Source organism: Triticum aestivum, chromosome 3D (genome assembly GCF_018294505.1).
Source record: "Triticum aestivum cultivar Chinese Spring chromosome 3D, IWGSC CS RefSeq v2.1, whole genome shotgun sequence".
NCBI classification, from domain to species: domain Eukaryota; kingdom Viridiplantae; phylum Streptophyta; class Magnoliopsida; order Poales; family Poaceae; genus Triticum; species Triticum aestivum.
Genome location: NC_057802.1, coordinates 574996436 through 575011398, shown reverse-complemented (window position 1 = coordinate 575011398; position 14963 = coordinate 574996436). Strand labels below are relative to the sequence as shown.

The 14963-nt window shown below is 48.2% G+C and overlaps 1 protein-coding gene across 1 annotated transcript; it reads right to left on the bottom strand.

Annotated features, from left to right (window-relative positions):
* Positions 1-976: 976 nt before the first annotated feature.
* LOC123075561 (sugar transport protein MST3-like) lies at positions 977-8987 on the bottom strand. The gene is made up of 3 exons (XM_044498135.1): positions 8532-8987; positions 6682-7737; positions 977-1112 (listed from the first exon to the last, which is right to left on the bottom strand). Exons 1-3 carry the CDS (start codon positions 8985-8987, stop codon positions 1074-1076), a joined length of 1551 nt encoding a protein of 516 aa, XP_044354070.1. The 3' UTR covers positions 977-1073.
* Between the last annotated feature and the right edge of the window lie 5976 nt (positions 8988-14963).

Here is a 14963-nt window from a genome sequence, read left to right as displayed (position 1 = left end):
GGGATTTCGCATTCCTATTCCGATTGGTAGAAGCGATCGACCAAGAACTTGTCGAATTTCTTTGACCTCGGTACGTGCTCGAAAGCGTTAGTCAACTAGCTACTTGTCCTTGCTTTTCTCTAGTGTGCCCTCAGAACAAGGTTGACGAGGAGTGACCGATCACTTGAGGGAACGATCGAGGAGACCGATCTCCCTTTCAGGAAAGCTACACGAACTCCTGGGCCCAAAGCAGTGCTTTGTTTCCTGGCCAAATCAAGGATTTGGGGACTCTCTCTCACAAGACTGAGAAAGATTACCGATTCATCCAATCCTAGCAGCTATTGGCTTAACTGGTTCTAAACTCTCCCACCCGATAAAGGCGGCACAGGTTGTGGTTCTTCTCCGGCATACGCTAGCTGCTGGAACCCACTGAGTTCAAGTCCGAAAAAGGATTGGACTGACAATGGGTTCACTAAGAGGGGAGAGACAAAGGCGGGCGACAAGAAGGCGGTCGCAGGCAGTAAGTAGATGGACGGCTCTTCGACAGGAGGTACTGTTTATGGATTGAACGAGATTCAAGCAGGAGAAATGGTGGAATTTGCCAGCGGTGTGAAAGGAATCGCCTTAAATCTTGAGAATGAGATAAATCAATGGAAAGAGCTCTTTATTCAGTGAATTGACACGTTCCTGATGCTTTTACAGTAGCAGCAGTCTCGGTTCCAGCGAATTCCAATAGCTTGTGATAGAGTCAAGGGTGCGATTACCCTGGAATTTCAGCTCACCCGGGCTTAGGCGGGTGCGGGAGGAAGAAAGAAAGTCGAAGAGCGCCTTTTGGCGAAGCCAAGTCAATTTCGGGCGAGAGCTTTGCAAAGCAACTTAGGCTTTGTGGCACCGAGTATTTTCCACATGCAACCAAGTCCTCGATAGCGAGGGTCTCGGATAGGGGTCGCTTCATTCTTTCAGCTTTTCGTTCTTGACGACTCTGTTTGACGGCTACTGACACTTGAAAAAGCTGCTTTCAAGGTCTCGTCGCTTCGGTGAATCACTTGAGCCCTGAGACATTTTCGGTGCCATGGAGCTAGACCAGTGAGCTATTACGCTTTCTTCAAAGGATGGCTGCTTCCAAGCCCAAACTGAGCTATTTCCCCCTTTCGTAACTACTGTCGATTCAACAGTCACCTACCGGTTACCTTTGTAACTATACCAAAGTAGCTGTTTCCGATTCAAATATGACTCCTTTCCACTTTCAACAAATAGAGAAATCCAAAAACATGACATGCAAACATACTGCTAAAGCTTGTTTGTAAAAAAAGCTAAAAAAAATCTGGATTGTGCATTGGTCGGAATCTCCGTAACAAGTAGGTGAACGGTGATGATCAAAACCAGGAGAAAGATCTGAAAAAAGAACCCTCGATAAAAGAAAGAGATGTTGTGTATGAACCACTCACCTATTCTTCCGAATTATATGTATCTGCGAGATTAATTTTTGGTTTCGATGTGCAAAAGCAAATCATTTCTATCGGATAAATCGGAACACATTGATTCCGTTCGTTCATGCCCTTCGCTTCAGGCTGATGACACAGAATGCTAATTACTATTTTTATAGGGTGAGCTTTTTGCGTGCGCTCGCGAAGCCCGAATAGCGCAGCTGTACTTTGAAGCATTTAGATTATTTATATATTGATGCAACGCAAGTAAAGAAAAAGTCTAGATCGGCACCCCGTCTCGGCCAGCCTCCTGCTCTCCAGAGGGTGCGGTCAGGAGCTACGGTTCGGTGAGGGGTACTTTAATTAAGCTAGTGACCAGCGTTTGGGTGATTGAGCTAAGTGACCAGCGCGTTAGGTGATTTTTATTTTTCAGGGAAAGATGGGAGTTTATATTATTCCCTGATAACAGGGTTACAATTGAGAGGCACAAGTTCCTCGATACACCTAGGACCTCTATGCATCCATACAACAACAGTTAACTCTGTACGACTGTAATTAGTTAGCCGATCTGCAACCCTATTTTGTTTTTTCCTAAGTTTTTTGGAACAAACTCCCTCTCTTCCATGAGTGCTTTGGTTTTCACTGCGAGATGTCTATACACGGAACGTGCCAACATATTCCTAGAAAGAATAAATAGTGCCCCAGAGGAGTCCGACTACATCAGGATGGGTTTGATCGTGTGATATAAGGCCGGGTACCAATTGATAGGCAAAGGTGGCATGATCGTTTTTTTTGACGTGCAAGACAGTTTCATTAAGAGAGGAAAAACAAATACCGAGTGAATATGAGGGAAACTAGGCCGGAAAACCACAATAACAACAAAGACAAGAAAAGAAAATAACCACCAACGACAACCAAAGCAGACCACCAACTCCCAACATGGCCTCTGCCCCGAGAGATCAAGAACAAGATCTTCGGAAACGCGTTCAAGAAGGCAAATGACAGCCGAGGACATCGCCATCATTGGCATCGATCCTGGTCGAACACAAAGCTTCGCCCAGCTCTGCGCTCCACCACCCCACCGAACCTTGCCAGTGGTTCGGCCAAGCCAACAACCTCCAATGTCCATTCCACCCCAAACGGTCATGGCCCAGTGTAAGCAAGTACTCTTCCAAAATGCCTCCATGGAGGAGGACACCCATGGGCGCCAAAATCACCGGCAATGCCCCCTGTCAAAGAACAAAAGCTTTCGCCCAAAGCCTTATGCCTCGGCACCTCTCACCTAGGGTGGGCACCAGGCCGCTGTGAACCTTACGAGACCAAGTCGCGGCTCCGCTCGCATTTTTCAGCAGTGGCAAGCATGACCAGAATGAACAGAAGGACGCAATGGCCTCCACATCACCATGGTGGATTGCATACATCGATGTTGGCACCACCACCATCACCACAACAATGAGGGCTCCAACAAGCCACATCGCCGCCTATATGCCAACAGCAACACACAGCCGCGACATGCCCGGCCACAACGCAAGCCACAACCAAAGCATACTGTGACACCAACCTGCCGTGATCGGAACCACAAACGAGTGAAAACAGAGAGGACGCTCGTTTGCCAAAGCTTACTCCGGCCGCAGCCCACCCGGGCAAAGTTCGGGCCATCCGTGACCCAAATCAAGCCCCCACCATCACCGTGTGCGCGCCGCGCCACACTGCCACACCCAACAGAACGCTTCCATGCCACAAGCGCTGGAGCACAACCGCGCGACATAAAACCTCGAAGGCAAACGCCAGAGCAGGAAAATCGGGTTTCCATGATCTTGGCCAAAGAGCCATCGCGCGCGCAGCCACAACGACCGCCGAGCACTGACGCCTCCTTGGCATTCCTCCACGCAACCAGGACGATGCATAGATTAGCACCGCACAACCCACCACTAGCTGATGCCTCGCCGCATAGCCCACCGCAAGCGAGCCTCCATTGGGCAGAGGAACAAGGCCCGCCACCGCCCGCTCCCTCCCGGCTTTTCTTGCAGGGGATCTGCCGGCGGCAGCGAGGGAGAGGGCGGGGACGAGTGGAGGAAGGTCGGAGATGCACCGCCGCCACCCGTGTCACCATGGGGAGGGAGCAACGCGGGGGCAGTGGGGAGGGAGCGACGCGGGGGCAGTTTTCTAATAAATTCCAATATGTATCTCTTGTTGGACGATCTTTCATTGAGATGATAAATATCGATTGACGATCCGGTTACAACATGAAACCACGTTGCTACTTAGAAATCAGCAAACTAATTTCCTAGAGGTTAATGGCGATCCCATAAAATAAGATTAGCATAACCCCGAAGATCTGTTCCTAGAAACCATCGAAGAACGAGAAAGAATATGATCAAAGCAATCTGAATATTGCGGATATAGATAATGTATTGATAAATGTGGGGTTCTGATAGTATTGTTGTCCAGTACGTTGGACACAATCGAAGTACCTCGCAATGGCTAACTTTTAACTTAATAAAACCCAAGAAAAACGCTAGGGGATTGATCTACTTATCTGGGACTAAGGCATGACGACCAAGGGGATGGACACACTTCCAAGGCAGTGAAAACCAACCGTAGGTCATACTGACTTCAAATGCCTATAACTTTTGCATTCGAACTCTGAATTAGGTCAATCTAATGGCGTTGGAAAGTTCAGAAGATATGCTGTCCAACAAAATAAGATTCACCTAATTCAGAGTTCGAATGCAAAAGTTATAGGCATTTGAAGTCAGTTATGTGTGTGTATTTTGAAACTGAGTCCATAACACGTAGAACTTGAACTGTAACTTCTTTATTACCACACATGGTTTGTAGAAGTGCTCAATAATCCTCCAAAAAGACATGAAGTAAAAATAGGTGAAGTATTTTTCCCTTTATAACATAAATTAATTATTGCATAATTTTTATTAGAATTCGCCTAAAGAATACACATATATGCTATAATTTTTGTCATATCCAAGGTAGCCATGTTGATTTCCACATATATGGTAAAAATTTCATCACTGGCCATGAAGCTCGGCGGATCAACCATGTAGAACTCCTGGACCGAGGTCGCATGCCACGTGCATGACGGTGCCATGGCTGGTTGTAGACTGTCCGCAAACTTGCACATCTCCTCGTCCTTTTCCGAGTGTTCCTCGATCGGCTGTGTCCTCCAGGATGTCGGTGAGATCTTCGATGTTGGAAAACAGATGGGTGGTGGGTGGGTCAAAAAATTTGATTACTTGTTGCTCCTGGGCACGGCACGACGCCATGCTTTGAAGAATCAACTTGCTGCAGGAAAGATGTCGCGCTAGTATTCAGGGTGTTGCAAGCTTGATTCGCCATAGTTTGTGGCCCAACAAGATTCTGATATTAAAACCTTTTATGGCGCATCATGACTGTGTGTCATCATGCACAGTATGAACATAGAACATCGAGCCAGGTCAGCCATAGGAATTTTGTTATGAGAATGAGGGAAAGAAAATTTACATAGCTCTCTCGAACCCAAGCAGGGATGAACATTGTCTTTTGAGATTTTTTTTTCAAGTGCATCGATAGATCGAAGACTCCACGGGGCATGAACAACTTTATGATGACCTTGTGGAGCACTTGTGGGAGCTACATGGGTGTTGAACTTCCTCATGTTTACTTCAAAAGCATTTCGACCATTTACTATGAGTGAATTTAAATTTCCATACTTGTAGATTTGAAATTAGGATGAATGATACTCCCTCTTTCCGATTATGTAGGGTGTGTAAGCTTTTGGTAAGGAAATTAGCACAAGGCTTCTCACAAATTATTGCCATGGTTACAAAAAGTTTCTTCCACTTTTTTGATAAACGGAACATATTAATATCACGAAGATACCAATTATATCCTGCCTCTGCACCAACAAAATATTGAAATACATCAAGGAGGCACACAACTACGAACAAAAATAAAAAAATTATATTTTTTCACCCTGGAGAGAGTCCGAGATCCCAAAAACAATGCCTTCGCAAGACCATTGCCAGGTACAACCAATGAAAGCCAAACCTTGTGCTTTCACCTTGGAGATCATGGCTCGGAACTCGAGAAGCACCGCCAAAAATGTTGTTCACCTATGTTTCCGCCCCCTCCTGCCAAGGCCACCACTACAAATGCTCAACACCGGACACACAGGAAAATGCCGCCAGTCTCAACGCAACTAAAACTCCTATCCGCTATTACAAGTCTCCGATCGCAGCCACCATGACTTTTTTCACCACATGTTCCATGGTACCGACAAGACAGCAAAGCTTCGCGCCACACCCTCATAAAACCTCTCTGGCTGAAGATGAGGGCGCTCCCGACCGGATCAATTCCGATCTAGATATCGAGTGATGCAATGCGCCAAAAGCTATCTAGATCGAGGAGCACAGCATGAAGCAGATCGAAGTTATAGAGCTTGAAGAATACCAGGGCCAACCACCGCAGGGCTCCCCTGGATCCCGATGGCCGGATCTGGGCAGTGCCACGCCTGACACCCTCCCCCGACGCATCCCCAAATAGCCACGACGCCGGTAGCCGCCGCCACACCCATGTGAGGACGTGAGGTCTGCCACCGGTCGCCGGGATCCCGAGCCCCAGTGCGCGCCGATGCATCTCGCAACCTGCTGCCCTACAAGACGGAGGCCGCCGTGGGAGAGGGCCTGGTCGCCGCTGTCGGCCACAGGGGCTTCGCCCGACGGCGGCGCGGCGTGAGGAGGGGAAAGAGCGGCGCTGGTGTGTGGATTGCTGGCCGCGGCCGAGTCGCCCTGGGCAGGGTGACGCGGGAAGTGCCTTTTTTCGCGGAGGGGTCGAGCCGATCGATTGGTTATGATGCGTTCTTCTTTCATGATATCCTTTACAAACATGGTTGGCTAATCTACCATTAGCAATGGTTAGTTTACTCTGACCATACAAGAGAGAATATCAGGGCTCAGTGCTAACACGCCTTAGATGTTTTGAAGTTTTGAGAAAGGTTAGGCGCCTAAGATTTTGGGAAGAAGGGAGTATGTGTTGAAGATAAAAATATATTATTTTGATGGTCAAAATGTATGCATTAGTGTAAAGAGAAACAGGAATTATAAGATCGAATTTACAGCCGCACACCATTCAAATCCAATAACTTTATTGACAGACCCCTGAAGGTACTTAAAGGTAATAGGAAGAGGTTTTTGAGGGAACTATTGAAGATGCTGCAATAGGATATTGAACGTGGTTGTTGTCATCTACAATTATTCATCTCCATTCAAGGCTCTTGAACGTGGATGTCATCATCTCCCACAAACCTGCTCCAGAACCAGTGTCCCTTCCAGACAAGCACCATCTCCTCGATGGGGACGTTCTTGGTCTCCGGCAGGAAGAGCGCGACGAAGACGGTCATGACCACCCCCCATCCGGCGAAGAAGTAGAAGAGCCCGAATTTCATGTGGCAGAGCATCGTGAGGAAGGCCTGCGCGATGACGAAGGTGAAGAGCATGTTCACCGATACATTGATGCTCTGCGCCGCCGACCGGATCTCCAGCGGGAAGATCTCGCTCGGCACCAGCCACCCCAGCGCACCCCACGACCACACAAAGCCCGCCACGTACAAGCAGATGAAGAGCACCACCGCCGCCGCGTAGCCTTTGGGCATCTCTCCAACGCCGCTCGTCCCGAACCTTGCCGCGATCAGCGTCCCCACCGCGAGCTGAGACACTAGCATCTGCGCGCCACCCTGCAGGAACAACTTCCGTCGCCCCAGCCTGTCGACGATGAGCATTGTCACCAGCGAGCCAAGCACGAGGACGCCGCCTGTCATAACTGACGACACGAGCGACGCGTCCCCTTTAAAACCGAGCGTCTCAAAAAGCACGGGTGCGTAGAAGTTGATGACGTTGATGCCAGAGAGCTGCTGGAAGAAGGGGATGAGCACGGCCATGGTGAGCTGCGCACGGTACTTGCGCAACACAATGTTACGCCATGGATGTTGCACTAGCTTTGACACCTCCCTTGCTGCCACCAGGTCCGCGTACTCATCACCGATGTCGTCGGTGCCGCGAATATGGCGTAGCATCCGACGGGACGCATCTGGGTGGCCTCGCTCCATCAGTGAGTTGGGGGTGTCAGGGAGGAAGAGTGAGCCGAGCGTGATGACCGCCGCTGGCACAGCCGCGAGCCCCAGGCTGAAGCGCCAACCATGGCCGCCTTTGATCTTGTTGGTACCGTAGTTGATGAGCTCTGCTGTCAGGATGCCGGTGGTGATCATGAGGTTGAAACCAGTGCCGAGCATGCCACGAAGACGCGCCGGTGCCATCTCCGACATGTACAACGGCACAGACTGCATGCATGCGTATCAAAGTAATCATTCAATTGTACTCACTATATGCCCGAAATTATGTGGCGTGCACATAATATTGGATGATTTTGACTACATTCACCATCAATATACTTTCATACTTGCTTGCACAATTTTCGATTTATTTCTGCACATAGTAACGCAGTGGGATAGACATGGACGAGATACTACAAGACAGCACCTAGCACCACCTCAGTTCATGCTTTTCTTTTATACTATTTTTTACTACTTCAAAAATTGTCAATGGGACTTGATGTTTAGTTGGTTTTCAATCTATATATCTTCCCCGGTTGTCCATGCATATCCTAAACAAATGAAACAAAGAAATGAATGTGCCCCATATATGTCTCATTCTCTTCCCATTTCTGTGTACATACCTGTTGATGCAACTGTTAATGTAATTAATCAATAACTACTCGATCTATGCGTATCAAAATATAAGACGTTTTTGGACACTGTCATAGTGTTAAGAAACTTCTTATATTAAGTTACACAGGTAGTAAGACACAAACGAGTGACGCAGAACAACAAAGAAGTCAAGCTCTTTGAAATTCCTGGCTTCAACTTGGGCGATATATATTTGCATGTGGCGGCATTTTGATGTGACCTTGAGGGCAACATATATTTGCATACGGAACTGTGATGTGAACTTGATGGCGACATATATTTGCATATGGAACTGTGATGTGACCTTCATGGCGATATATATAGATATATTTGCACCCGCACAAATTTCATCTCATGCAGAAAAGTCATTGGAGTGAGCAACCTCGTACCTGATTGGCGAACCCGATGCCGACTCCGAGCAATGTGCGTCCAACGATGAGCATGGCAATGTTCTGCGCGGCGCCGTTCAGGCCCGCTCCCACGAGAAAGGCGAAGCCGCCGGCAAACATGGACCACCTGCGGCCCAGGACACGCGTGACGGTGGAGGCAAAGAAGGAGGCAATGAGGGCGGCAAGGTAGAGCGAGGAGGTGAAGGCCTGTAGCAGCTGGTTGTCGTAGCGGCAGTACTGGTTGCTCTTGCTTGCTTCCTGTTTCTTCCAATACACCTCTGGGAAGAACTTCAAGAGGAAGGGGTCCATGGAAGTGACGCCGCCTGAGATGCCGATGTCATACCCGAAGATGAGGCCGCCCGTGGAGGCGACGACGCAGGTGAAGACGACGTACAGAGTGAGCTTGCCAGGGTATGGCTTTCCACCGGCCGTGTTCATCACGACGCCGCCGGCCATGGTTGATCTAAGCTAGGGATGGTAGGATGGACGAATACTTGCTAGCTCACTATTAAGGTTGGAAATATATGATGCCAGCATGCCACCGAGAAGAGGAGCGCAGCTCAATCTGCTTATATCAAGGAGGAAGCCTATAAAATTGTGCTCCTCGAGAATGGGCTGGGCTACGTATTCCCACCTGGCTTAGACCGAGTTCGGTTTTTGGGATTAAATCCCAACAGTGAACTAAGCCCTGGAGGGATTGGTGGATCCCGGCCCTGTCCAACTGTTGGATTTGGAGCGACAGTTACTTTTTTGGCTAGTGATAGGCGCCGGCGCGCCGGCCCAACTTTCGGCCGGACGCCTGGCAGCCATCCGATCGGGCAACCGCAACGAACCAGATCCGCTCCGTGTCCAGCCCAAAAAAAACACCATTGGCTTGAAGCACGGCCAGATCCGCCCGTATCCAGACTCGAACCACCGCCAGCTCACCAGCGTCCTCCACGTCCATCGCCGCAGCTGCCGGCGTCCTCCACGTCCATCGCCGTAGCTCGCCGCCCCTCGCCCAGCTCGACGTCCCCGTCGTCACAAGATCTTCCAATCTCACCGTCGTTTCCAAAGCCTAATGGCGCTTGCTGCCAAAGCCGGTTCCAGCAGCCCATCGAAGCACGGCTTTGCCGCCTCCGGCTCACCGCCATCGTCGATTTTGCGGCACTATTTTTCAGCACAAAAAAAATCTCAGCAACTAAGAAAAACAAAAAAAAAGTCAGTTGAAGCAAAATTTTAGCCGGTTCCCGCAAAACCATGGACCTTCGTCGCCGGAATGTAGCTAAAAATTTGGCCGGTTGTAGCAAAAATAAAAGACGGTTCCAGCAATTTACTAGGTTCCAACTAGTTCCAGCAAAACAAAATTCAGTAGAAAAAAGAGAGCTCCAGTGGTTGTAGGAAAATAATACGAGGATCCAGCAAAAAAAAACACCAGTTCCAGCAAAATCAAATCCAGTAGGGGAGAGCTCCAGGGGTCGATTGTTGCAAAAAAATAGCTAGTTCCAGCACAAAAAAATGCCGGTTCCAGCAAAAACACCTCGCAGGGCAAATGACAACTGACAGTTCCAGCACCATCTCCAGCATAGGCGAACCGCAGGTGCAGCTTCGCCCCGCTGGATGTAGCTTGGCCAAATATCAGTTGCAGCTCCACCACCAATGGCTGCAGCTCCCACAGCGGCCAGTTGTAGCTCGCCTTGCCAGCGCCATCGGATGGAACTCACACAACCATCGGCTGCAGCACCGCCAACCCGAGGTTGTAGCTTCCCGTCGCCGCGGTTGCAGCTCCTGTTGGAAATATGCCCTAGAGGCAATAATAAATAGGTTATTATTATATTTCCTTGTTCATGATAATCGTTTATTATCCATGCTAGAATTGTATTGATAGGAAACTCAGATACATGTGTGGATACATAGACAACACCATGTCTCTAGTAAGCCTCTAGTTGACTAGCTCGTTGATCAATAGATGGTTACGGTTTCCTGACCATGGACATTGGATGTCGTTGATAACGGGATCACATCATTAGGAGAATGATGTGATGGACAAGACCCAATCCTAAGCCTAGCACAAGATCGTGTAGTTCGTTTGCTCAGAGCTTTTCTAATGTCAAGTATCACTTCCTTAGACCATGAGATTGTGCAACTCCCGGATACCGTAGGAATGCTTTGGGTGTGCCAAACGTCACAACGTAACTGGGTGGCTATAAAGGTGCACTACGGGTATCTCCGAAAGTGTCTGTTGGGTTGGCACGAATCGAGACTGGGATTTGTCACTCCGTGTAAACGGAGAGGTATCTCTGGGCCCACTCGGTAGGACATCATCATTATGTGCACAATGTGACCAAGGAGTTGATCACGGGATGATGTGAGTTACGGAACGAGTAAAGAGACTTGCCGGTAACGAGATTGAACAAGGTATAGGGATACCGACGATCGAATCTCGGGCAAGTAACATACCGTTGGACAAAGGGAATTGCATACGGGATTGATTGAATCCCCGACATCGTGGTTCATCCGATGAGATCATCGTGGAACATGTGGGAGCCAACATGGGTATCCAGATCCCGCTGTTGGTTATTGACCGGAGAACGTCTCGGTCATGTCTGCATGGTTCCCGAACCCGTAGGGTCTACACGCTTAAGGTTCGATGACGCTAGGGTTATAGGGAAAGTATGTATGTGGTTACCGAATGTTGTTCGGAGTCCCGGATGAGATCCCGGACGTCACGAGGAGTTCCGGAATGGTCCGGAGGTAAAGATTTATATATGGGAAGTCCTGTTTTGGTCACCGGAAAAGTTTCGGATGAAATCGGTAATGTACCGGGACCACCGGGAGGGTCCCGGGGGTCCACCAAGTGGGGCCACCAGCCCCAGAAGGCTGCGTGGGCCAAGTGTGGGAGGGGACCAGCCCCAGGTGGGCTGGTGCGCCCCCCCACCAAGGCCCAAGGCGCATGGGAGAGTGGGAGGGGGCAAACCCTAGGTCCAGATGAGCCTTAGGGCCCATCTAGTGGGGCGCCTCCCCCTCTCCTCCCCTTGGCCGCCCCCCCTTGATGGGATCTAGGGCTGGCCGCCTCCTCTTGGGGGTGGAAACCCTAAAGGGGGCGCAGCCCCCTTCCCCCCTATATATACTTGAGGTTTGGGCTGCCATACAGATAGGAGAACGTCTCCTTTTGGCGCAGCCCTACCCCTCTCCCTCCTTCTCCTCTCCCGCGGTGCTTGGCGAAGCCCTGCGGGATTGCCACGCTCCTCCACCACCACCATGCCGTCGTATTGCTGCTGGATGGAGTCTTCCCCAACCTCTCCCTCTCTCCTTGCTGGATCAAGGCGTGGGAGACGTCACCGGGCTGCACGTGTGTTGAACGCGGAGGCACCGTACTTTCGGTGCTTAGATCGGAATCAACCGCGATCTGAATCGCTACGAGTACGACTCCCTCATCCGCGTTCTTGCAACGCTTCCGCATCGCGATCTACAAGGGTATGTAGATGCACTCCCCTTCCCCTCGTTGCTAGATTACTCCATAGATTGATCTTGGTGATGCGTAGAAATTTTTTGAATTTCTGCTACGTTCCCCAACAGTGGTATCAGAGCTAGGTCTATGCATAGTTTCTATGCACGAGTAGAACACAAAGTAGTTGTGGGCGTCGATTATGTCAATTCTTCTTGCCGCTACTAGTCTTATCTTGTTTCGGCGGCATTGTGGGATGAAGCGGCCCGGACCGACCTTACACGTACGCTTACGTGAGACAGGTTCCACCGACTGACATGCACTAGTTGCATAAGGTGGCTAGCGGGTGTCTGTCTCTCCCACTTTAGTCGGAACGGATTCGATGAAAAGGGTCCTTATGAAGGGTAAATAGAAATTGGCATATCACGTTGTGGTATTACGTAGGTAAGAAACGTTCTTGCTAGAAACATATACAAGCCACGTAAAAACTTGCAACAACAATTAGAGGACGTCTAACTTGTTTTTGCAGCATGTGCCTTGTGATGTGATATGGCCAAAAGGATGTGATGAATGATATATGTGATGTATGAGATTGATCATGTTCTTGTAATAGGAATCACGACTTGCATGTCGGTGAGTATGACAACCGGCAGGAGCCATAGGAGTTGTCTTTATTTTTGTATGACCTGCGTGTCATTGAATAACGCCATGTAAATTACTTTACTTTATTGCTAAGCGCGTTAGCCATAGAAGTAGAAGTAATCGTTGGCGTGACAACTTCATGAAGACACAATGATGGAGATCATGATGATGGAGATCATGGTGTCATGCCGGTGACAAAGATGATCATGGTGCCCCGAAGATGGAGATCAAAGGAGCAAAATGATATTGGCCATATCATGTCACTATTTGATTGCATGTGATGTTTATCATGTTATGCATCTTATTTGCTTAGAACGACGGTAGCAAGTAGGATGATCCCTTATAATAATTTCAAGAAAGTGTTCACCCTAACTGTGCACCGTTGCGAAGGTTCGTCGTTTCGAAGCACCACGTGATGATCGGGTGTGATAGATTCTTACGTTCGAATACAACGGGTGTTGACGAGCCTAGCATGTACAGACATGGCCTCGGAACACACGCAATACACTTAGGTTGACTTGACGAGCCTAGCATGTACAGACATGGCCTCGGAACACGGAGGACCGAAAGGTCGAGCATGAGTCGTATAGAAGATACGTTCAACATGGAGATGTTCACCGATCTTGACTAGTCCGTCTCACGTGATGATCGGACACGGCCTAGTTGAACTCGGATCATGTTTCACTTAGATGACTAGAGGGATGTCTATCTGAGTGGGAGTTCATAATCAGATGAACTTCATTATCATGAACATAGTCAAATAGGTATTTGCAAATTATGTCATAGCTTGCGCTTTAGTTCTACTGATTAAGATATGTTCCTAGAGAAAATTTAGTTGAAAGTTGATAGTAGCAATTATGCGGACTGGGTCCGTAAACTGAGGATTGTCCTCATTGCTGCACAGAAGGCTTATGTCCTTAAATGCACCGCTCGGTGTGCTGAACCTCAACGTCGTCTGTAGATGTTACGAAACATCTGGCATACACGTTTTTGATGACTACGTGATAGTTCAATGCGTAATGCTAACGGTTTAGAATTGTGGCACAAGAGACGTTTTTGAAACGTCGCAGAACACCTGAGATGTTCCGAAGACTGAAATTGAGATTTCAGACCAGTGCCCACGTCAAGAGGTATGAGACCTCTGACAAGTTTCTTAAGCCTGCAAACTAAGGGAGAAAAACTCAATCGTTGAGCATGTGCTCAGATTGTCTGAGTGCCACAATCGCTTGAATCGAGTGGGAGTTAATCTCCCATATGAGATAGTGATAGTTCTCCATAGTCACTGCCACCAAGCTAGTAGAGCTTCATGATGAACTATAACATATCAGGGATAGTTATGATGATCCTTGAGCTATTCGCGATGTTTGACACCGCGAGAGTAGAAATCAAGAAGGAGCATCAATTGTTGATGGTTAGTAAAACCACTAGTTTAAGAAGGGCAAGGGCAAAAGGGATACTTCATGAAACAGCAAGTCGTTTGCTGCTCTAGTGAAGAATCCCAAGGTTGAACCCAAACCCGAGACTAAGTGCTTCTGTAATGAGGGGAACGGTCACTGAAGCAGTACTACCCTAGATACTTGGTAGATGAGAAGGCAGGCAAGGTCGACAGAAGTATATTGGATATACATTGTATGAATGTGTACTTTACTAGTACTCCTAGCAGCACCAGGGTATTAGATACCGGTTCGGTTGCTAAGTGTTAGTAACTCGAAATAAAAGCTGCGGAATAAACGGAGACTAGCTAAAGGTAAGATGACGATGTGCGTTGGAAGTGTTTCCAAGGTTGATGTGATCAAGCATCGCATGCTCCCTCTACTATCGAGATTTGGTGTTTGCGTTGAACATGATTGGATTATGTTTATCGCAAAACGGTTATTCATTTAAGGAGAATAATGGTTATTCTGTTTATTTGAATAATACCTTCAATGGTCTTGCACCTAAAATGAATCTCGATCGTAGTGATACACATGTTCATGCCAAAAAGATATAAGATAGTAATGATAGTACCACATACTTGTGGCACTGCCACTTGAGTCATATTGGTATAGAACGCATGAAGAAGCTCCATGTGGGATGGATCTTTGGACTCACTCATTTTTGAAAAGATTGAGACATGCGAACCATGTCTATTGGTATATATGCATGAAGAAACTCCATACAGATGGATCGTTTAGACTCACTTGATTATGAATCACTTGAGACATGCAAATCATACCACATGGGCAAGATGACTGAAAGTCCTCGTTTTCAGTAAGATGGAACAAGAGAGCAACTTATTGGAAGTAATACATTTTGATGTACGCAGTCCAATGAATGCTGAGGCACGCAGTGGATATCGTTATGTTCTTACTTCACAGATGATT